Source organism: Daphnia carinata, chromosome 1, assembly GCF_022539665.2.
Source record: "Daphnia carinata strain CSIRO-1 chromosome 1, CSIRO_AGI_Dcar_HiC_V3, whole genome shotgun sequence".
Taxonomy (NCBI): Eukaryota; Metazoa; Arthropoda; class Branchiopoda; order Diplostraca; family Daphniidae; genus Daphnia; species Daphnia carinata.
Window position 1 is genome coordinate 13606077 of NC_081331.1, and position 22209 is coordinate 13628285.

A 22209-nucleotide genomic window follows, 5' to 3' on the forward strand; every position below is an offset into this window, starting at 1 on the left:
TGGTGGTCGCATCTTTTGCCCTCTCTCTTTCTCACTCGTATTTCTTCGTCTTCTCTACTTCCTTTCTTTCTTGTGCGTCTTGTGATTCTTGGATTCGATTTTTTTTTTCTTCCTCGTCTTCTTCCTCTCGTTTTAATTTTTTTTTTTTTTTTTTTTTTTTTTTTTTTTTTTTTTTTTTTTTTTTTTTTTTTTTTTTTTTTTTTTTTGGGGGGGGGGGGGGGGGATTGCGTCGTCATTTGTCTGAACGATCTACTATTTTTTTCGATTGATTTTTGCTGGCCTCTTCATTTGTCGACTCATTCGACTGGCCTTGGTTGTTGTCACGCTATTCCACTTGCGTTCGCTCATCCGCCAATCAATTCCCGATATCCTCGCATTTTTGCACCATCCGTTCCGAAAACGGACCAACCCCCTTTTTTTTCCCCCTCTTTCCACCACCCACCAAACTCCTGGATTGATTCGCGTTTGTTTTTTTTTTTCTTAAAAAAGAAGAAAACAAAATTATCTTTTGCATTTTGCTGGCTGCCAAGTCTGAATATTTGACTTGCACGATAACTGAGTGGAACTCTGTGCAAATGGCCCACAGACTGTGGATTAACATTTTTGCCTGCCAAACGGCCCGGCCAAAAGAGTTTTTTTTTTTTTTCTACGAATTTTGAACCAAACCAATTTTGCGTTGTAGCTAGAAGTAAAACGTTATTTAAAAAGTGGATGTTCTGCAAACGAGAATTCTTATTGCCTTATTGACGTCATGGCCGTGCTTTCATCTCATTACCATCGACGTCTCTCCGCCAACGTCTTCCCTATCGAACTCTCAGCACATCTTGTTACGCGACTGAATCAGTTGTCGGTCTCTTCCGTTTTCATCTTATTAGCTCGGCTGCATAGTCGCATTGACAAGTGCGTAGGTCCTCAGTAGCGAACGACGTGCAACGAGAGAGAGAGAGAGAGAACAAGTGCATATCGTTGAACAAAGGGTCTTATACGATGCGTCCGACCGGTCTATTTCCACGATTGAGACCACGACTGAAAGCGCAATTTGATTAAAGGGAAACGGGGGGGCGTGCTTCGTGCGTGTAAAATGGCGCCGTGAACTTTTAGAATAAGCGCAATGTCTCTAGCAACTAAAGACCATCGCGTTATGGCACACAGCATTACCACCTAAGTAACGCTTAGGTACTCGTTTATAGTAACTTGCTTTTTTGGAGGGCCTCACTTTGCGTGAAAAAAAAAAAGAAAAGAAAATGGCCTCAGCATAATCAACAGGATCAATACGATGGCAATCCGTGTGCTTTTGCACACGAAATGCCTTCTGTTTACCTACCTTATAGCCTGGCCGTGGAAAGCGATTAACTCTTTTGAGTTCCTTTTATTTGTTTGTATTTTCTTTGAACGAAAAGAAGACAACAGTTATGCGCGTTGCGGAATTACGAGAGCCTTGAGCTTTCGCAGAAGAGGAACGCTGACTGTAATGCGAACAAAGCCGACAAGTAACATTTATGTGGCTTTGGGTTGGGTATTAGTCGCGACGAGAAAAATTGCTTGAAGACAAGAAGATTAATCGCGGGACTGATCTTCACGATCACGACACTATAGCATCGTGTTATGCAGCCATGTACATCCAGACCTTGCTAGCATTCAATTTTCTTTTTCTTTCTTTTGAATCCTTTTTTTTTTTTTTTTTTTTTTATTTTTATTTTTTTTTTTTTTTTTTTTTTTATTTTTCTTTTTGTACACGGCGTGTTTTTGTTTGTTGCGACGTCTGGCGCCAGCGGAATTAATAGACTCGTCGGCCAGGGGCGCGTGTGGATGTTAGGCTACTGCTGATCATGCCGGATTCCGTACAATTTTTTTTTTTTTTTTTTTTTTCCGTTGCCTTGCCCTTCTTTTTCGGGACGTTGTGCGACATAATAATCCGGCGACGCTCAAATGCATTATTACCTCGGTTTGAAAGCTTTGTTTTGCAGCCGCCTATGTGTCCGTCTTGTGCGAGTTGGATCAGCACTTTCTCTTGGTTTTTGTTTTGTTTTGTCTTTGGCTTTTCCTCCGCCCGTTGATGATGAATGGCCTCTGTATAGCTGTATAGAGTTGCTATTTATAGGCGTTCTATCTGCGCCTATAAATCGTCATCGGGCATCATCATTATTCAAAAGCATTTGAGTGGAAAGAGGAAATGTTGTATGTAGATTTATGGGATAATGATGAGGACGACAACGACGCCTTGGCAAAGGGGAAAAGTGGGGCGTGCGGGAGGGGGGGGTGGTAGGCTGCCGGAGTGCCATGAGTTCGCAAGCCTAGGTTATTATGTGACTTTGAGGTTTAGCCAAGTTGAAGCTAAGCCATTGTACACTACTATATTCTCGTAGTGCTATACAGTTTTTCAAGGGCAAACAGTGGATGATTTCCATATTTCAATTTTGTTCCTACATGTGCGCATTAGACATGCACAGGGCGCTGCTGCGAACGGCAGAGCGGACTAGAGAGGCACATAGATCGCGTGACTCGACTCCCGATTTTCTAGCCATGTCCTTATCACCCCCGCGCTCCTTCTGTATGCATTCAAAGGTATGTACGTAAGTCTACTATGGATTGCGTGTTGGCAGCCGATTGTGCTGGCCCGACCGGTCTGTTTGTATACGCTGTGCAATCGATTGATCGATTTGTCAATACATAACCCTTCTCCCCCTTCTTTTGAAGGCCTAGTTGTTCAGTCCTGCTGGTCTCTCGTCTTTCACCATCGAGCCAAGAAAGAAAAAAAAAAAAAAAAAAGAAAACTTTTGCTTTTTTCTTCCTCCTTCTTTCTAGGATCTTATTCCAACTTGATCCTTTTCTTCCATCCTCCGCCCTGAATGTTGACTGGATTTTTTTTTTTTTTTTTTTTCTTCCTATCATTTCTTTTGCCATTTGATCTGCCTTAGCAATGGCGCTGCTCATCATTTTCCCCTTTGCCTATTATCGATCGTGTAGCTATTTTTTTTTTTTTCCTTCGTCCTTGTAAAGCAATTCTACCCTGTTTCTTGATCGGTTTGGCCGATTTACGCTCAAACTGTCTTATACCGCCTTCTCGATATTAAGGCCGACTTTAATAGGTTTTTACGGTGCGTGTGAAAATAAAAAAAAAGAATCGCAGAATAAAATAGTCGAAAAGGCCGTCGAGTAGTGCTTTTGCCATGCATCGATCTGCACCGGGAAAACTGGGCTATTGTCGAACTTTTTGCTGACGACAGACCCTGTGGAAAAAAAAAAAAAAAGAAGGGATGGGGGACTGGGTGGATCAACAAAAGTAACAAAATGAACAGCGTCGTCGTATGTGCCCGCCGACGTCTTTTTACAGTTCTCTCCGTTGCTGTATTTGCTTTACTTTGCATTATTGAAATCGTCAATCTGCATCAGCACGTCGTTCTTTTGTTGCCATCCGCTTTTCTGATATAATTTGCTCCGCCAAGCATCCCTATTTCTGCGTCCCTTTTGTGTTGTATCTACTCGTTTAAAAGCTGTCGTATTTAGGCGCTGCCGTTTTCTCCCTATTTTTTTGCAATTCAGAGATGCACACGAAAGAAATAGTTCCGAAAAAGAAAAAAAAACGGCTGGCTCACGCAGGCACATCACACGCAGGCACATCACACGCTATACATTCGACATTTTTAGGAGCTAGCGTTTGATTCTTTCAAATGTTTGCTTTGTTCAACGCCGTAGGCGCCTTGAAACTTTTCTTTAATACTATGAACGAGACGCAGTCAATGACTTTGCGAATTGACGTTGGGGCGCAGACGTCTAGCCAAAGTCGGGGCATCTCCGAGTTCGACTGGGGTGCGCAAGTTGCTGTACAACTTTTATTTGTATGGTGGGACGTGTGCTTTAGTTGTTGTAGGACATCGCCAGTAGCTTTTTACCAAGAAACTTGTAGTTAACAAACGGGTTCAAACGTATCGGTCTGTCTTCTCCGGGGCGAGTCGTCCGTCTTTGGAATTGGCTCGAAATTAATTGTTATAGGGTTATACGTGTTCCTTGCAAAAATAAGAACACAGATGAGGCAGATTGGTTGTTGATGAAATACTAGACTGCGAATTTTGAATTGCTCTCCTCTCTCTGGCAGTACATCAAGCGACGAGAAGAATTTTCGATAAGCTTATGATTGATGTTCGATGATAGTAATCATTCATCCATTTTTCGTCACCCATCGTCTATCCGTTTAAATGCTTCCATCGTAAGAATGTGTAGCTGAAGCCATTCTTTCTCTCACTGGTTGGTGAGGTCGCACGCGTTGCTCAGTCCGTGCACACGTGTTTAGGGCGACGCAGAGCCCCCCCCCCCCCCCCCCCACAACATTGACCATAAGGCCCGAACCATTGTGCCAACTAACGGGGCAATACGTCGTCTGCGTGTTGTTTGTATGGGCTTCGATGGTCTCCCCCCTTTTTTTTTTTTTTTTCCCTCTGTTTTTCTTCGTGTGGCCTCCGTAGATTAAAACGTGCAACGCCGTCAACAAAGATGAAAGTCGGAAGAAGGAAGAAGCAAAAATAAGTGGGGGGGAGGGGGGGGGGAGAGCTGTGTGGAGAAATGTTAGAAACGAGATGGAAGTGGTGTAGTATGTGCACAGGCGGATACAAGCAAGCAGAAGGGGAGGGACCTAACGTTCGTGCGTCAGTATGACGTCAGAGACACAGCCTCAGATTTCATTGGTGGAAATCGTCTATCAGCAGCAGAAGCGGAGCTTGTTTTGTCTCTCTCTCGCTCTTCGCGTTCCATGCCCATTCTTTCCTGAGTTCCTTCTACTTCTCCTTCTGGCTCCAGCTCGCCTACCTTATTTTTTTTTTTTTCTTTCTTTCTTATGAGTATGTGTACGTGTGTTTGGAAATCGAAAAAAAAAAAAAAAATAGCAGCAGAGAGGAAATATGAGGAGCGTATAAACTGAGCCGCTTAACCATCACGCTACCAGTCACTTGGCCGTCGGCTGTGTGTCGTTCTCCGGCGAGATGTAATAGGCCAAAGCTTGTGTCGATATGTACGTAACCATGCTTAATCCAATCTCTTCTCAGAATCCGCCTCCCTCATCACTCTTTTATCTACACGTTCTGACTGCTGCCTCCTTCCCCGTTGCTCACTCGACACTCAATCCATCGCTCCGTTGCCATTCGGCCTCCTATTTCCAAATCCGCATTTTCTTCTGCCTCGTCCTTTTTTTTTTTTTCCCTGTGTATATGGAGACGATTACGAGAAGCTCCGAGCGTAGGCAGATAACAGCGTTAGTTGAAAGGTGTTTTCAATTTATTCGCTTTTTCAGCTCGAATCGTTCCGATGTCATATACAAACAGCCGGCGTAGTGAAAAAGCGCACACAATTTTTGAGTGTCGGTAACCCGAAGCGGAAACGGAGGGAGACCTAAGAGTTCTCGTGGATGAAACTAGTTCCTCGTGTTGTTAGTTGTTCCTGCTCTTGCTGTTGGCAGGAGTTTTTTTTTTTTTTTTTTTTATCCCCAACCCACACGAAGCTCTCAATCCCTCCTGGACACTGATACTTTATTTGATTTTGTTTTGGGTACGTTTTTGTACGTTGGTTAGGTTCTCCTTTCGGTTTGCCTCTCCCCACTTCTCTTCCTCTTTCGTCCGTGTATTTCCCCGCTATTGATCGAAACGAAGCCAAGAGGTGTACCGCTACGCCAAGTAGAGGAGAGTGTGTTGATATACACGGCCACCACCGTCACTGTGTTACACAGACCAGGCTGTATACTTATACGGCGAGTTGCTTACGAGTCAACAGCGTCTCAACGAGAGCCATCAATACTCCATTGGTCTTTTCAGCGATCCCATCGGCGCCTAGATCCGGTCCGATTTGTCTGCTGCAGAACCTTGCACACACACAAAAAAAAATTGATGTTGCATAACCCCTTCTTTTGCGGCCCGAATGACTAAGCGAAACCCAACCAAAAACCGGTATTCAATACTACTCGCTTTCGGCTTTAACTCCGTCTCTTTTTTTTTTTTTTTTTCTCTTTCTGTTTGGGTTGGAACGATCAACCCTTTTCAGCTTGAAGTCTTTTAAAGGGAAAACATGGGGACCTCGTTTCGACCTCGTGATGTACCCAATTCATTCAGCGGAATTGGCAAACGATCGTAGTTCATTGATTTTGAGTATTCTCGAGTTTGATATTGCGTGTCATTCTTTCCGCTTACGCAAATCATTAAAGGATCAAGAACAACAACAACAACAAAAAAACAAAATGTTCTGATAGTTTCGTTGGCTGTCGTTATTTCTCTATTCTTTTTTCGTTGTCTACGTCGGATTGGTATGGCGGGAGTGCAGCTAACTATATAGAGCTGGTGTTGTAGGAGCTGCTGCGGAGCTACTATGGAACACATAACGCAGAGAGCGCAGGGTAGGAAACGAGAGTAGGGCGAGACACAAGCTCTACTATAGCTCTCTCAGTTGGCAGCACCCTCAGTCGTTCGCCATCCATCCGCCAGTGTGGAGGGCGCTCAACGAACGTGACAAAAACAAAACAAAAAAAGAAAATCAAAAAAGAAATATATATATATATATATGTAAGGGACGCTCGCGGCGTTCAACCCAGCAGCTCGCCGAGTGTGTTTCGTACTGTCAGTCTCATCGTGCGTGATGTCGCTGTGTGCTTCAGCCGCGATTTTTTGGATGAAGCTCAAGTTAAACATGTTAAGCGTGTCGTCGACAAATTGGCGTGTCCATGGTGCAATCGGCCAGTAGACAGTGGAATCCGCCTGTCTGCTCGTACACGGTGGAGGGGCTTGATTGGCCCCCGTTCGTTCGCTTTTCAGTGTCTCGTTCGTTCGAATATAGTGTCGCTTATTGTCAAGCCTTATTACGGCTAGACGGAAGGAGAGGATATACAAAGCACATAATGCCGTGTGACCAGATTACTGGTTCGCCGTCAAATGCTTGCGTCCCCTGTCAATTTGTGGATCGCGCTCCAATGGTTTATCACCAATACCGCAATGGCGGTGGCTGAGAGCTGACTGCTACACCCTCGATTTTACGTTGATTTACTTCTGCCCGCACTTCAGCCATCCCCTCTCATCAGAAGCCTATTCTTTATCTCTCTCTCTCTCTCTCTCTCTCTCTCTCTCAGAATCCACCAATCGGAAAACTCTTTGTTTCAAGCATCGTCAATAGTCGTCGTTAATTGCTTGGCGAAGTGATCACGCATTTAATACTATGACCGAAACGGTGACGGGCACTGACAGTCCAGATTTTTACGGACAGCCGAGAAGTCCGTCGACGACGCCGCCGCCGCACTCGGCCGCGGCGTCGAGTAGCAACAACAGTCAAAGAACGAGATCCGGTGGCGTCAACGACGATGTCGATGAGGCCCCTGGGTCTGGCCGTCACCATTACCGGACGACATCAACATCGCGGCAGCGTCTTTCGCTGCCAGAAGACAGTAATCCGGTGACGGTTTTTGGCGCTCCGCTTCTTCGAAATCGGCCTGCCAGTTTGTCGCCTTTCCGGCCTGGAAGCGGAACGACTAAGCACCGCGTAGACGACGGCAACGAGCGATGCGATAGGAGCGGTGCGGCCGGATGGCGTCCACCCAATGCACACGGAGACAATAACTGTAGCAGAAGTAGTGGCAGCACAATGTGGCGACATCCGTCGTTGACTGTCGATCAATCGCACCATCATCATAACTCGACGGCGCAACCGCTGACATCCACGTCTTCCTCTTCTTCATCTTCCGGTCTCTTCAGTTGGCGCAAAAAGCATCCGCGGCGATCGAGTTCCAGTTCGGTGGTGCCCACGTCGTCAGCGACGTCGTTTTTCACGTCTTGCGTCGCTGCCCCGCCGGCTGATCCCGTCCGCACGGTTGTCACGCCAAGGCAGCAGCAACAACAGCAGCGAGAAGCGGCCGAGGCGAGGCCGTCGACTCCGTCGAGACGCAATTCACAACCGGCCGCTTTCTCACTACCCCAATTGGTCCGTCGTTCCCTCCAGCCTTTGATTTCTTCATCGCCGTCGACCGAAGTCGACGACCAATCCGACTCGGTCACCAAATTGCGCTACATGAAGTGCAAACAGGTAGCCACACCCCGCCCTCAAAATCATTGAATCCCTCGCATTGCACTTCGTTGGTCGTTATCCCAACTGGTCTGCGCAGATCTGAAAAGCCTTGCTGCCGGGAAAGGTTTTAAATGATGGCATGGGGTCTAATTGGGCACCCGTTGTAGTCGTTTTTGGCCAAAGTTTTAGATGCAGTCCTAGAGATTGATGCTTTCAATTATGCATGCATATGTCGTAGGTGGCTGCTTGTGGGATGATGCAACTATGCGTACTCTTGGCACAGAGTCTGAGCCCCCGATCAGACAGCTGGACCGTTGGAGCATTCCAACAACTTCGTAATAGAGTTTGGCAGTAGTTCCGTGTAGCTGCGCTGCTATAGTATACACGTACTGTGTACTGTGCTGCTGCTGCTTCTTTTTTTTTTCTTTTTTTCACTGGCCCTATGGGCTGATTGCGAGCATCGCAACTCACTCAGGTTCAAATACGGTACATTTGCATAATGCTCACTATCCATCGGATTCAAGCAGCATCCCCTAGAGGTTTTTTTAGCCCGTTTTGTTCGGAGTACAAGTTTTTGCAGACGGAGCGTCTGTACTTTGCAACTTTGATGAAGAGAAATCAAGCCGTCACCTCTTTCGTTTGGCTGTCGTTTTTCTTTTCAGGCGCCTGTCTGATCCACACGCTGATACTTTGCCCGAGATTTATCCAACGTATCTGCATTAATGACAACTCGAATACTTGCGCAACTATATTACGTGTTTACCGTGCGCGTTGCCTAATAGAAAGCTCGTTATCCGTCTGTAGTAGACACGTAGCGCTCAAAGTAATAACAGACATTTCATCGACGTGGCGTGAAATATTCGCAACTCACGTCCCGAAAGATCGATAATGTTTTTTATATTTTTTTTTTTTTTTTTTTGTTTTTGTTCTTTTCTTATCGTCGATTTCCTTTCTGGCGGGGCACGTGCTAACTTTCGTATCGACCCGTGGCTCAAAATGAGGGCGAAACGAAATACTAACGAAGGTCGCCCCCCCCCCCCCTTCGTCCTTTTTGGCAAAAGAAAAGTGAGGCAAACACAAGTCAGCAAGCCGGAGGAGAAAAGTGCGGCTGCGTCTCTCTAATGGGCAAAAATAAGGATGGGGCTGTCAACAGCCTCCTCGGGTTCTTTTGCGAAACAAAACAAAGAGCTTTTTAAAATAGAAAAGAAAAATGTTATTTCGTAGACAAACTGCTGCACTGCTTTATACCTCCCTACTACAACGATTACTAGCAATGAAGCTATGCACGTGGCGAAAGCTCTACGCTATCCTTGGCTCGTGATGTTGAAAGAGTGTTTATTTCATCCTCGTTATTTATTTTTTTTTTTTTTTCGCCGAATTCCGTCCGTTTTTGTTTCATGGTGGATCGGCACGTTGGATCATTCGCTTTCGTGTCAAGCCGGGCATGTACGAAAAACGGCTTTTCCTTCTAATAAATTCGTTTGCCTGCAGTTGATGGACAGACGTGAAGAGGTGCCGTGTCTCTTCCAGTTGGGAATAATTGTTGACACTATTTTTTTTTTTTTCTTTTTGTATTCAAAAGTTTTCAACAGTGCACCGGGTGCCGTGCAATTTACGCCCACGTTCGTGACTGAGGCCCAGTGAATCAGGATTAGCGTACTTTTTATGAATTGCTCTGTTTTGGGGTGTGAACGTTTAATGACTCAGTGCGACGAATAAGGAACTTGGATAGCCAATAGACCATGTACAATCGCAAAGGGCAACTACACTAAGTTACTAAGTAAAGAGAAAAATCTCTTTACGACGAATGACGTCGTTTGATAACGCCAACGTGATCGAGACAATATAGCTGGGATTATCTTTTATTACCAAGTTTGTATCAGCACTAATTGCTCTTTGCGTCATAAACCTGAGCAAATAGTGTACCAATTAGCAGCCTCCGCCCCTTTTTTTTTATAAAAAAAAAGAGATGATGTAGAAGAATTTACACTTTGATCCTGAAATTGAACGTAAAATCCGCTCGAGCGCTAATTGTCACGAAACGCAAACAAACCCTTTGAGATTACCGAATGGCGGTTTGTTTTTGATTCGGGGATGGTTGGATGGATATCTTTCTCCGACTTTGCATTATTCATCGTGTTCTCCCGTGTTTTTTTTTAATGTCTAATAATGAGCGAACGTATGAAAACAAGGCACGCACAATATGCAAATCAAAGCGTTCGTTCTTCGAGAAAGGAAAAAAGAAGAGACATTTTCCAATTGCATTTGAAGTTTTTATTAAAGTCAAATGTTTTTCACTGATGGAAAAAAAAGTGTTTATCAATTTTTTTTGTTTGCTTCCATCATTTTTGGCGACATTTACTTGCACATGGCAACAGTCCTTGACGCGATGGTATAATACGATAACGACCATGCACCCAAAGAGTCTTTCATCCTCGTCACCGTCATCGACTTAATGTTGTTATGTCGACTGTCTGTTACTTGGCGAATCGAGGCGAAAGCGAATACCAAAAGCCATACAAGAAAAAGAACGAAAAGAAGTGCAGAAAAAAAAAAAAGGAAAAAAAGAAGCTGAGAAATGAGTTGTCTCGCAGCTCTCGCCGTGCCAACGTTCGCCGTCCTGCTGGTCTGACGGCGATAACAAATGATGGAATCCAACCCTCCGAACGACGCAGTCCAGTCTATGTCCAGTACACACAAACGCGCTAGCAAACGGGGAATCTGGAACGGAAATAAATGTTGATGTTTTCACGTGATGATTCGATCCCTCAAAGCCAAACTCCCGTCGCCTTATCCTCTCTATCCATCCGTAGAAGTAAAGAAGAAGACATACACACACGCGCACACAAAAATAAGGAGTCTCCAGCTGCGCAGTTATTTCACTTTTGGCTAAAACAACAACAACAACAGCAACTTGTATACGAAAGATGAAAGAGATAGGCGAACGAATATCATTTGTAGCGCTATATATGTTTGTTTGTTTTGTTTTTTTTTCCTCTTTCGTTTTTGACGTTTCCCTCGCGCGCGCACCAAGGTTCGCTTTCAGTGAGTGACTTTCCCGGTATGCATACGAAAACAAACTCTGGCCATTTTTCCGACCCTTATTTTTGTTTGGAATCGGCTTGTTGTTGTTGCTTTTTCTGGACCGTAGAGCTTCAGGAAGCGGAGAAAACATACGGGACAGTTGGTCGCTCGTGTAGCGTCGCATTCCTGAGCCGCCAGCACGTAACACATCGCCTGCGAAGGATAGCCCTCGTTGAATGAAACGAAAAAAGAAAAAAAAAAAAAGCAAATGGGCAAAGTTCCCAATCAATTCCTTAGACGGTTTCTCACGTGATATCCACCACGATATTCGAATGATTGCAAAAGAAAAAAGGAGACATTTGAAAATTATTTTTGGCGTCGTTTCTTGCATAGTCAGCAAATGTGATGTGTGCGCATTCCGATGCGTCCGTATCTACGTGCCGTTTTTCATTGTATTTTCACTTGCATGTCCGATTGTCATTGAATATGTAAAACGCAGCCACTCGTCGTGATCGTGAAAAAAAAAAGGATTTTGTTCGCTTTGGCTTCCTCAGCGTTTGGCTCCGACTTCTATGAGACCAACGAGTGACATAGTTCCATCGTAGTATTAGGCGGTTTGTAGGAACCAGGGGAGAGAGAGAGAGAGAGAGAGAGAGAGAGAGAAAGAAAGGACAGTGCGAATACTCGAACCGAAACATGGCAAAGAAGCTGACATATCGCTAATGTCGACTAGTTATGATACAATTCGCCAGGACCCAAAGGCTCAGGTCATGGAAGAGCTTTTGAGTGTCGTTACTGTCGGGATTCTTGTGCAGTTGGGTTCATTGGGGACGCTAGAAATGATTCCCGTCAATCTTCTGTCTCTCCCCGTCTACTACTCTTCCTCTTGACTTTTTCCAGCTCGTTCTCATCTACCTCTTGCGCTCCAAACTATCAACTGTCCTTTAATGTCTTTTGGCACAACAGCGAGCTCATTCTCTATTGCCACTTCAGTGTCCGTGACCGCAACTGAAAGACTATGCTAGAACGAAAACTGCGACCAACAGCAAAATCGACCCACACCGTTTATTCCCTTCAGCAAAAAAGAAAAAGATTAAAATGCAAAGCCCCGCTCGATGACGATCAACAGTAGCCAACTTGGCCGTATCGGCCAGTGGCGTACAGTAGTATATTCACTATGGTCGTCTGTAGCTAAAACAACTACGTCTTTCCCCCCGAGCAGTCCTAATTTTCCTGTGCTAGTGGTCTGTCGTCCCGACGATGATTGACGACAGAGAAGGACGACCACGCCGTGGGCCATCGTCGTTCGATGACAGAAAAGGAACGTGCCAAACTGAAACGAAATCAAAACAAAAGAAAGCGAAAACAAAAAAAAAAAATATAAAGAAATAAAATAGAGACGGGCAAAAAGAGGGAGGGTTCTACTACAGGGGGGATGACACACCCAGAGTGGTCGAACCATAGGCTCGTAGTAAGTAGTAGTAGTAGTAGTTGTAACGACGACCAGCAGACGAAGCAGACGCAGTTGGCAGGACTGGTGGCGTGTGGCATACTACTAACACTATACCTCACTCGTCCCGCTTGGTTAATTATTCATTTCCCTCTGCACTCTCTTCATTATGGTGTCAAAAAAAAAGCGTCTCGTGTCCAAGATTAACTGCACAAATTCGCAAAGTTATTCTTGCGCAGTTCAGTGAGCGCGTGTTTTAGTTTAAAGTTTGTTTTTGTTTTCGCCCACGAGAAACTGTGTGTAGCGAATGGCCATTAAACTATTGGATGATGTGGGTTTCTGGGTAAGCATTCGACAGTGAATGTTAGTCTGATTGGATTACTACTACTAAGCTCCGAATGGTGTATGGATAACGAAAAACTTGGTCAGTGTAATATTTGAATAACAATGGGCCGATTTGGAATGCGACAGCTAAATACCAGGAATTTACAAGGGACACAGGTATTTTCCTCCTGTTAATGACCCCGTGCGACAGACAACGCCCCGTCCCTCTCGTCTATCATATGGTTTTATCAGTTATAGCGTTCACCCATGCGGGTTCATTGAACGTGACGTTGATTGTTGAAAATGATGAGTTTAAAAACACACGAATGAAGAAAAATGAATGCAATTTTCATTTTAATCTTTTTATTTTTTTCATATTTTCCAGTTCAAACGGATGCTGAACAAAGAGTTGAGCCATTTTTCCGAATCCAGCCGGTCGGGCAATCAGATCTCCGAATACATCTGCTCGACATTCTTGGGTAAGCCAGCCTCCTTTTTTTTAATATTTTCATTTGGTTTTTGTTTTCTTTGCGAAGTCTCTTTATTTTTCTTCCACTGCTGGCCGAGAAGCACGTTGGAATTTGACTATATCAACACAAACAAATGTGAAATAAGAAGAACGTTTGCCTGTCAGTAGCATCCTGCGCACCCCTTTCGTGTTGAAAGCGCATGCGAACGCTTGATTTGTGGCTATTTCCGTCTCATCTGTGTTGTTTTTTTTTTCTCATACAACGGTGATGCTAGAACTATATTCGTGTTCACGCAAGACAGAAAGGTTATAGCTGTTTTGTTTTGTTTTTCTTACCCGCCTATAAATATCTATACATGTATGTTTGCGGGTGGGCGAAAGATATGGAAGACGAAGCTAATTTTGTCTCGGCCCGTTCTGGCCATATACATTTATCGTTTTCATTTTTTTTTTTTTTTTTTTTTGTTTTCGTCGTCCCCCCACTTTTTTTGTGTGGTCTGAGTGCCGGGGGGAGGGAGCGAGGGGAGTAGCGGGGTCGAGCCGAATCGTTATTACAGTTGAACGAGAGGCGCAATATCGCGCGGATTCCATTTTTAGAGCCACCCATTCACGCTTCTCTTCCAAGATGGGGAAATTCACTGATGTAGAGCCACCCTTGCCTTCTTCACATATCGGTGGCGAAAAATAGCATGTGATTTAATAATAACAAACAAGAGAAAACGAAGGGGAAAAAACAAAAGTTGCAATGGAATAGGTTTACGAACGCATCATTTTCACGCGCCGTCTTGTAGACATGTGCACCCCATTTCGGCAACGTCTTGCGTTTTCATCTCCCAGACGAGCCGGTGTGACTCCTTTGTGCATGCACGTGTCTGTTTTTGGGAGGCCTATTATACCGTTTCACGTTGAAACGCTATTTGATACTTAATATAATAACCTAGCATATGCAGATGACAGGGACTCGCCATCTCTTTCCTTTCAAGTCCCTTTAATCAGATAGATTTTCTCCAAAGGCAGCTCGTGCAAAATTTGCTCACGAGCCTCTAATGCCTTCTTTTTTTTTCGTTCCAGATTCTAAATTTGTAAACGGTAATAGGAAACTAAGGCACAACCGGGTAAACAATAACAAAGTCCTTTCATGGGGTATGTTCCAAATAGATGTATGTACAGCGTAGAAAAGAGAGCGCAGACTTTTGCAAGTAATTAGTATCGACGCTCGCCCGTTTATTCGACACGCAAATAGCGACAGCCAAAATGTGTTTGTATGAGCTAAGACGAGTGAAAAGAAAAAAGAAAAGAGGTAACTGTCATCGACTTCTAGAGAACAGTGAATGATGCAGTCGTGTCATAGAGTCGGCATAATAATTAGTCAGCGTATGGAAACAGACGAAACCGTAAAAGACATGGTGTGTCGTCGAGCGAAGCCATAGACGTGCACTAATCACAATTTTGTCCTTCAATTCTTAATCCTTTCATGTTACAAAATGCAAGAAGCGGGGAATAAGACAACTCTTTTTTTCTTTTCTTTTTTCACCTATTAAGTAAACAAATCAATGCTGGAAACAGATAGGACATCAGTCGTCAAACACAGTCACCTAGCGAAATCGATTTCTGCATGCGAGAGAAATGCGGGGGGGAAATGAACGAACTATTAGTACTGATGAGAAACGGAAGAGTATTTAACTCAACGGAAGCATTGGCAGTAGCTGTTCTGCTTGAAAATGCATGAGCATCAGCACTCATCAGCTCGGATGATGGATGCTGTATTGTACTACATTATTGACGCTGCCATTTCATCGTCGTAGCCTAAACCGTTCAGGAGCCCGTCATTTGTTGGTAATGTACAAACAAAAGACGCAGACTATGCATAGTTCGAATAGAAATCTTCAGGTTCGTTTCTTGAGGTTAATGTCGTTATGAAGGAAGAGCAAAAAAAAAAAATTGATTAGGGACACGAAAACGCCAGCGTCGGAAGAGCATTAAATTTTTGGTTGACATTATGAATGATGACAACTCGACTCATTTTCCTCTTCTTTTTTTTTTGTTGTCTAGTCTTAAAACCGAAAATCCCGGCTAATATTCTTACGTTATTCGTCGTTGTCTTGTTCGCTCTGTTTTCCGTTTCATTTCGTTTTACCGGCTGATGTCTTGTTTTCCCATTTCGCTGCGTGTTGGACGCACTGTGCAGGAGCATAGAAGGTGCGGATCGATAGATCGACTGCCGTTTCTTTGGCGGACGAGTGCACGAGCCCTTTGCGACTCTTCTAGATGCGAGAGGAGCGAAGAGATGATGGCGGCTAAGGGGAGGGGCGTGGTTCTAGTCCTTATTTCCTTCTTGTGACGTCCGCTCGCAAGTCTCGTCACACCCACAAATTCCGCATCCTCATCTTATTTTTATAAATGATTTTTTTTTTTCTCTTTTGCTTTGATTTTTTATTTTCTTTTGCTTGCTCTTTGATTCGCTTCATCGCTCCTTTTTGCACCACCTCTCATTTGTGTAGACAATGCGCGTACACGTATTTTAAAAGCACCCTTTTTCAGTTCGTCTTCAACTCGTTGACTTTGCGCAGCGAGAGCGCCAGGGGCTGAAAATCTTTTCATCGGCAATGGTCGCGACGCAAACTTGGAGCGTAAAAAAGGAATTATTGATCGTTTTCCGTTTGCCAGCAGCGAATATACTTGACCGACAGGGCTCCTGGCCACTGTACTGTATTTCCCAGTCATCTCTCTCTCTCTCTCTCTCTCTCTCTCTCTCTCTCTCTCTCTCTCTCTCTCTCTCTCTCTCTCTCTCTCTCTCTCTCTCTCTCTCTCTCTCTCTCTTTCTCTCCCTTTCTCTCCCTTTCTCTCCCTTTCTCTCCCTTTCTCTCCCTTTCTCTCCCTTATCCCGATGGGTGGTTAATGGATTTTATTTTTTTTTTTTTACCTTTAAAGAGAGAAAAAAGAGAAACTGTCGCTCTCCAATACGACGGTAAGAGCTTACAAGTTCACAAGGTTTTCTGAAACGGTTGGAGCCCCCTATTGCTTGTGTGTTGACGTGTTGGCCATCTAGTTGGAAATGGCGCCGTAACAGTTATATATAGAGACATACGTAGGAGATCCCTGGGCAGAAGCTTTCCGCCTGTCGGAGCGAGACAGAAAATAAAAAAAAACGGACGAAGCAAAAAAAAAAAAAAAAAAAAAAAAAAAGATCTCTAGAAACAAGGAATCTAGCATAAAAAGGGACAGTGGAACACACGAATAAAAAAGAAAGGAGAAAGGGGGGAAAAGAAAAAAAAAGGATCTTGAGTTATGCGGAAGCGCGCGTGCAGCCCTACATACAAACAAGCGCATCGACTATAGCATATAGGGAAGAAATTTAGAGGGAATAGCAGGCTTGAGTTGGCATTAGGAATTGAATCGCATTCAAACTGCTGCCGGAATTCTTAAGTTCTCGCATTAGCAATGAAATAAACTTGAATGAACGGTGGGGGGAAAAAACACGTACAAAATGAAATCATTAGAACTGCGCAAGAATGGGCTCTGGCCCAACATATATACCTGGAAACCTGACGGATGAAACGCCGGCAAATAAACTGTATATTATCCTAACAACAAAGTCCAGCTTGGCCAATCGTTCTTGGAATTTTTGTTTTATTGCGTCTGCAGTGAGATAGACGAATGATTGCATTCGCTCGACACCCGACAGCAGTGGTAATTCAACAAACGCCAACTCTGTGTAGCTTTGCGCAACGCCTAAATGCAATGTTTACTTTACGAACAAAGCATGCAGTTCTTTGAAATGCTGGTGTCAGTCGAGCTGCTATCGCACTGTGTTATAGTTTTTAACGCTTGCCAAAAAGAAAAAAACAATCACCGTCTGACGCTTTTCGCAGGTTTTTCCCGAGCTTTTTATTTCATCGTTATAGCCACATAGACTTGATAGCAGCTGCTTGCTCGCAGTAGATCCAATTTCAGTCTCTTTTACGTGTGTCATTAAGGACTTGATTGAAGGCACATTTATCGAGTTTTTTCTTATATTATTACAATTCAAATGCTGAATAGTAGACGCTTACTTATCGCAATCAGTTGTGAATTTCTCGGCATTTTCGACTGCAATTTCAAGTTACAATTGTTTAAAGTGAATTTTCTTTGAATGCGTTACAGATAAACAGCAAGAATTGGATTTACCATCACTACGTGTCGATGATTCCGAAACGGAAAAGGCTCGTCTTGCTTCTGGTCCGCGAAAGTCCAAGGACGGTAGCAAAGATGGTTTCACGTTGGCCGGATCAGGGATCACTACGTCATCTTCATCATCGTCGGGCACGGTGGCTGCATTGTCAGCTAAAAGTGGAGCTTCTGCGGCCACGTCACAGTCGTCCAGTCACGTGGGTCGGACCATGTCACACATATCCGGCATCAAGAGGCCACTGAGTCACTCGAACAGCGTCACCTCGGAGAAGGTGGCCAAATACGGGGTGGACACAGCCAACGAACATGAACTGGGCAAGGTATAATAACTGGGCCCCCAAAGGTCAACTCTCAGATTTCGTTCTCGATTTCGTTACATTTTCTTCTTCTCGCTTATTGCAGTTTCTAGACGAAGTCGACCGTTGGGGTATCGACATTTTCAGAATAGCGGAGCTCTCCAGCAATCGACCACTGACGGCTGTGACGTACGCCATCTTCAAAGTACGGACTAAATCTTCTGAGGCCAGGCGAAAGCCTGATGTGTGTTAACGTATCGCTGTACTTAAACGTTTGTTTTGGTTATGCAGGAGCGCGGTCTAATGAACGCCTTCAAGATACCCGACAAGACTTTGGTCTCTTTCCTGATGACGCTCGAGGATCACTACGGCAAGGAGGTGCCCTACCATAATCACTTCCACGCTGCCGATGTCACTCAGTCCACCCACGTCCTACTTAATTCGCCCGCATTAGAGGTGAGTGAGAAATCGTTGAAAGGCTTAAAAGTGAGAGGGTTGAGTGAGAAGGCGAGGACGTGACGCAAATCCATAATTGCTTAGCAAGTCAAAAAGGTAGCGGACGTGCCAAAGGCGTGCAAAGACGTCATTGAAGGTAGCGGGACAAACGGTAGAGAAGAGGGGGGAGGAGATTTTCAGGTCGAGGCGAATGCTACCAATTTATTCAGAGCGTTGATGCCCCAGTTACTGTTTGATTCCACTGTGACAGTATTTTTTTTTTCCTCCGTAGCTTTCTTTGTATTTTGCATCGTGATGCATAAGTTCCAGTCTAGAACTTTGCACTTGACTGCCATTTTGAGTTTACTAAATTTATTACCATTCTCAAAAAGGACTAATTCGCAATTTTAATCGATTGTTTTGCAGTCGGTGTTTACCAATTTGGAAATTATGGCGGCCATTTTCGCAGCTACTATTCACGACGTTGATCATCCCGGTCTCACAAATCAATTTCTTATCAATACGAGTGAGTGTCAAAACTTTCCATAAATAAAAAAGAGATCGTTAACGAATCAAAACTGCTTCTTGTCGGTTGATCTCTAGGTTCCGAACTGGCTTTGATGTATAACGATGAATCGGTGTTGGAGAACCATCACCTGGCAGTGGCGTTCAAGTTATTACAAAGCCCCGACTGCGACATCTTTAGCAATTTAAATAAGAAACAGCGGCAAACGCTTCGCAAGATGGTGATCGATATGGTTTTGGCGACGGATATGTCAAAGCATATGAGTTTGCTGGCAGATTTGAAAACCATGGTGGAAACTAAGAAAGTCGCTGGTTCGGGCGTCCTCCTTTTGGATAACTACACCGACCGAATCCAGGTACTGTGCAAACACAAACAATAAAGTGTGTTTGCAAAAAGAAAAATCACACAGCTGGCTAACAGCGACTGATGAAAGAATAATACGTTTTCCTTTGACGAGATCGGTTCTGCTTTGTTGCTTTTTGCCACGACGCGATTGTAGGTGCTGCAAAACATGGTCCACTGTGCCGATTTAAGTAACCCGACCAAGCCATTGGATATTTACCGTCGCTGGGTGTCGCTTATCATGGAAGAGTTCTTCCAGCAAGGAGATCGAGAACGCGAACAGGGTCTGGATGTCAGTCCAATGTGTGATAGACAAAATGCTACTATCGAAAAGTCGCAGGTGCCTTTCTCCGTTGAAATCCTTAGTGGTCGGCTTTCACAATAATCGTAGCATTGATTGTTCTAACTCCAAGATAAAGACAGATTGCGTAAACAAGAGACTGACTTTTTTGTCTGTGTATCTTTGCTATCATCAGGTGGGTTTCATCGACTACATCGTGCACCCTCTATGGGAAACTTGGGCCGACTTGGTTCATCCGGACGCTCAAGACATTCTAGACGGCCTGGAGGACAACCGTGATTGGTACTTTAGTATGATACCGCCGTCACCACCACCAGCCCAGTCGGACAACACACCAGTGGATCACTCAGGTTAGTTGTCGTCTTGTTTGATTACAAAAGAATGGTGTCCAGCATCAGGATATATTTTGATCGGATAGATGATACGGGCGAAAACACGGAAACAGGGGAAGCCGATGACGTCAACAGAATAGAAAGCGAAGATGGGCATTGGCGCTCTAGTAACGCTTTATCCGTCCCTTCAGAGCGTATCCAGTTTCAAATCACTCTGGAAGAGGGAGAGAGCGGTAACGAGGAGGATGACTGAATAGCTTGAACCGTTGAGTTCTATTCGTCTCCAGGTATCGCTTCTCTTTCTAACGTTTACTGCTAACACGTACACACCCCAACAAACAGAAAACAAAGCAAAAACAAACAAAAAAAAAAAAAACATAAAAAAAATAATAAAAATAAAAAAAAATAAAAAATAAAATAAAAAATATATATACATATATATAATAACAACAATAAATAAAAAAAAGATACACGAAAAAAAACAAAACAAAGGAAACAAAACAAGTAAACCAAAGACAAAAAAGAAAAAAAAATCTACATGGAATTTCCTTGTGGCCATGAGGAAACCCGCAAGTGGGATCACAATTGGATGGCGTTCTAAATCATCCATACGTTTAACACTCACGTGGAAATTCATCATCAGTTCTATACAAATATCATGTTATTGTACAACCACCTTCCGGAATGTCGGGGTAGAGCAGACTCTGCTGCTGTGGGTCATTCGACTTTCGACCACATCTTCGTACGCTTAAAAAACTCAAGTGATGGCGTTTCTTCTTTTAAGATACTATTGCTGACTTTATATTATATTGACTGTATTTTTAAAGTGAAATCAATTCATCAAAAGTGTTTCCCTATTTGTAGAGCGAGGAGACAGACGAGAGAGAGAGAAAAAGATCCTTATTATTCCTGTGCATTAGTTTTTGATTAACAGCGTCGGTACGAATTGTTTCGCTATTGATTGGGTTTAACTCGAAATGATTTTTTAATATTTATCTTAAGTTAGAAAGAATTCAAAATCAAATGAAATTATTAGTGACCTATACAGTTTATAATCTATCCACACTCTCTCCTACCCTTGTCCTCACAAAAAGGCAGCTGGTACTGTTCGACCTGGGAAAAGAGGGGATTATTAAAAGGCATTTAAAAACATTTCTCGTAGTAAAACCGACAGACAAAACAAATGTCTCAATGCTATTCACATTACACAGTGCTTATACCCGTTGCAAACTCTCCTTTTGTGTGCGAGAGGAATTAGAAAATGGGGTGCCAATAATTGAAAGACGGCTAGATACATCGGTCCTTATCTCATTTCGATATACCCTCTGAGCAATTATCATCGGCCGTTGCCAAAATTTGACGTTACATTTAAAAACCCAGTTGTTATTCAACACAATTTTTGTTATAACTGTTTGTTTTTGTTTCTTCTGGTTATCAAATTTCCCCCCTCACGACGATGCAGCTTTACACCATCCTGCCACGATACACGTATGTGTACTATGCTATACCGTACGCAAGATTTGGATTTTTCAGGTCCCATTTTTTTGTGAGGTTTTTTTTTTTTTTAAATTTGTTTCTGTATTCTCGTAATAAAACAAGTGGATATTTTGTACAGTGTATGCACAGCTGAGGTTGCCTGTTGGTGGGCAACAAGAAATTGATGTTATTCTCTGTCAGTTCTGTTCATCTGGTATTTAGCCATGATGTAGTATAGGTATTTCACATGTATCAGCCATTAGGTTTTTGATGACAAGAAAAAAGCCCTCTCTGCCATGCAAAAGTAAATTGGTTATCGAGAGAAAATTCATGCACTCACATATGAACTGTACGTTCGTGTACATTATTATTATTATACACACTATTATAATGTCATCAATCTATAGTTTCGTGTATATATTACGGTATTGCGATTGTATCATACAAGGTTCTTTGTGCCGTTGTAAATGCTGGTTGTGTACTTGTCTGTAAAAGTGTATAATCTACATCAGTTTATCACCTCAAACCATAACAAAGGTTTCTATCACTAGTAAAGTTCTCCTACCCTTCATACCAGATCCCCCAAATTCAGCGAGTTATTGGCATATGGACAATATGAGTTTTTGCATAGTTTCCGTTTGATCTTCCTTTCAATTGTACCACCGTTAGTTTACAATTTCAAAACCAAAACAAGTTCCATCTTTTGCACATTTTTCAGCTCGTTTCCAAAATCAACAAAAAGAACAGAAAGAACAAACAGAAAGAACAAACAGACAAACGTGAAACGTGCATGTAAGCTCTGTTATAACCTATCTACCACGAGATATCATAAAAGGTTGACTTGTATATTTAAGTGATACCTTTCTCAAATACACACACGTGAAGAGGTGCACGTATTCTGCTTACTCTGGGTATAAGGCAAGTCGAAAACTACGGAAGACTTATTTTTTTGGGCTTATTTTCTCGGGCTTAAAATTTCTATCACTCCTCTTTCCCAGTCACTAGAATTAGTTCAATCTCATAGAATATACTC

At 43.4% G+C, this 22209-nt stretch overlaps 2 protein-coding genes across 9 annotated transcripts in view; one reads left to right on the top strand and one right to left on the bottom strand.

Moving 5' to 3' along the window:
- Positions 1-21644, top strand: part of LOC130691646 (cAMP-specific 3',5'-cyclic phosphodiesterase, isoforms N/G-like) — an 80055-nt gene extending 58411 nt beyond the window's left edge. For 7 of the 8 annotated variants that reach the window (XM_059494635.1, XM_059494630.1, XM_059494641.1 and 4 more), the window contains 9 exons: positions 13215-13308; positions 17442-17788; positions 17871-17969; positions 18056-18220; positions 18626-18725; positions 18803-19080; positions 19225-19407; positions 19544-19718; positions 19787-21644. In XM_059494635.1, the coding sequence (XP_059350618.1) occupies positions 13215-13308; positions 17442-17788; positions 17871-17969; positions 18056-18220; positions 18626-18725; positions 18803-19080; positions 19225-19407; positions 19544-19718; positions 19787-19953 (1608 nt within the window). In that variant the 3' untranslated portion in view covers positions 19954-21644. Of the gene's footprint in view, positions 1-7173; positions 8050-13214; positions 13309-17441; positions 17789-17870; positions 17970-18055; positions 18221-18625; positions 18726-18802; positions 19081-19224; positions 19408-19543; positions 19719-19786 lie in introns of those variants that run through there. The other variant, XM_059494632.1, reaches the window with a different exon arrangement.
- The window catches only part of LOC130691643 (aminopeptidase N-like), a 95658-nt gene that overhangs the window by 67300 nt on the left and 6149 nt on the right, over positions 1-22209 (bottom strand). The gene's annotated exons all lie outside the window — the stretch shown is intronic.